The sequence below is a fragment of the Montipora foliosa genome, unplaced genomic scaffold, assembly GCF_036669935.1.
Source record: "Montipora foliosa isolate CH-2021 unplaced genomic scaffold, ASM3666993v2 scaffold_449, whole genome shotgun sequence".
Lineage (NCBI taxonomy): Eukaryota > Metazoa > Cnidaria > Anthozoa > Scleractinia > Acroporidae > Montipora > Montipora foliosa.
In genome coordinates, this window is record NW_027179755.1 from 128,247 (window position 1) to 130,000 (window position 1,754).

Sequence of the window (1,754 nt, forward strand, 5' to 3'; positions counted from 1 at the left end):
GGCTTTCTTATAGTCCACCCACACTATGGCCAAATTCCCGTGCTTATGTTCGCTGTCTTCCAGAATAGCTTTGTCGATAAGAAGTTGGTCTTTTGTCCCACGGCTCTTTCTCCTCCTCCTTTCTGTTCCACTGGAAGCATCTCATTCTCCTCGAGAAAGGTGTAGATACAATCAGAAAATTATCGCAGTCATTAGTTTCCACATGAGGGGTAGGCAGGATATTGGTCGGAAATTATTCGCTCTCTGTGGGTCTTTTTGACATAGCACTGTCCTGCCCTTCGTCAACCATGCTGGGATCGTATCTCCATTGTTAATCATGTGGTTCATTTGAATTGAAATTCTCTCATCCAGCGATGTCAGCTGCATCCCTAGCCAGAATCGTTAGCCAGAATCCCTGAACACCGTCAGGTCCAGGGGCCCTCCATTTCGGGATCTTTTATTGCTCCACCATTCCAGTTGTTATAGTAAGATTTTCTTGCATTATCTCTGTCCTTTCCCCTTTCACTTCTTTCAGCCATTCTGCATTCTGTTCATGCTCTACCTCTGGCACTGTTCCTTCAGACGTCATTTCATCATTTAATTCTTGATACACTCTCTTTTGGTCCTGCTGGAATAACCTGTTTAACCTGTACTCTTCAATTCTTAGTTCGTACCGTTCCAGTTCTTCCAGTACTTCTGCCTCTCCTTTTGCTGTAATCTTATATTTCCTGACTAATTCATTGTATTTCTCTTCCGAATACTATTTCCGAATACTATGCGCGAAAACTCCGATTTTTTTACCGTACAGAGAAAGTTTTTCCTTAATGCTCGCGGAAAAATGTACGTGTTTAAATTGCACTGACTTGAAACTGCAATAAAAGCTCAAATTGAATTTATGAAATTGTTCTTGTTACTGGGTTGCCAGTATGGCAATCTCAGTCGGAAAATGCGTAATATTTGTCCGTTTTATTTTTTCCGTGTCAGTAAATTCTTGCCTGTCACTCCCTTGCTACGTGGTGTCTGTGCATAAAGTCTTCTGTGCGTATTTTGTTTGGTTTGAGGGGGCTGGGATGATGCGTAGATTTCTCTGGTGCACACAGGAGAACACTTAATTAACCTGCAATGGCGTCGAAAGTCATTGTAATGTGAATGGCGTTTTAGTGCATCTTTAAACAAAATATACCCTTGTGGAGCTCAAGAATGGAACGTCAATTGGATAAGCAAAACAGGTGGTGAAAAATAAATATCTGGAATCTTAAAAGCGACGAGTAATGGACTTCGACAACAATCTTTCGCCCGTCGAGCCGAAATCAAAGGGAGCTGTATTTGCAATATTTTGCAAAGTATGGTGTTATGTACAACACTGAAACCAAATGGAAAATTTTCTGGTAACCTATGGGTTCAACAAAAACAGAGAAGGAATCGAACACCTTAAGTGGATCTGTGACGTCTGTTGCCTGGCTATTTGTATTTAATTGTACTTAACTCTGCACAGTCATCCGGTAACAATTGGAAATTTCACTAATTCTTGTTAACCTTCAATGGCGTCGAAAGTCATTGTACCGCAAATGGCGTTTTAGTGGATCTTTAAACAAAATATACCCTCATGGAGCTCAACAATGGAACGTCAATTGGATGAAGAAGACAGTCAGTGAAAAATAAATCACTGGAATCTTTAAAGCGACGAGTAATGGTCTTCGACAAGAATCTCCTTTTTCGCCGTTGGATATCAAGTGAGCTTTGTTTCTAATATTTTACTAACTTGTTATTATTTA

The 1,754-nt window shown here is 40.4% G+C and overlaps 1 protein-coding gene across 1 annotated transcript in view; it reads right to left on the minus strand.

The window, feature by feature from the left end:
- Window positions 1-436: 436 nt before the first annotated feature.
- The window catches only part of LOC137989260 (uncharacterized), a 6,632-nt gene continuing 5,314 nt past the window's right edge, over window positions 437-1,754 (minus strand). Inside the window, exon 2 of the mRNA XM_068835098.1 lies at window positions 437-739. Within this exon, the coding sequence (XP_068691199.1) occupies window positions 437-739 (303 nt within the window). The remainder of the gene's footprint in view (window positions 740-1,754) is intronic.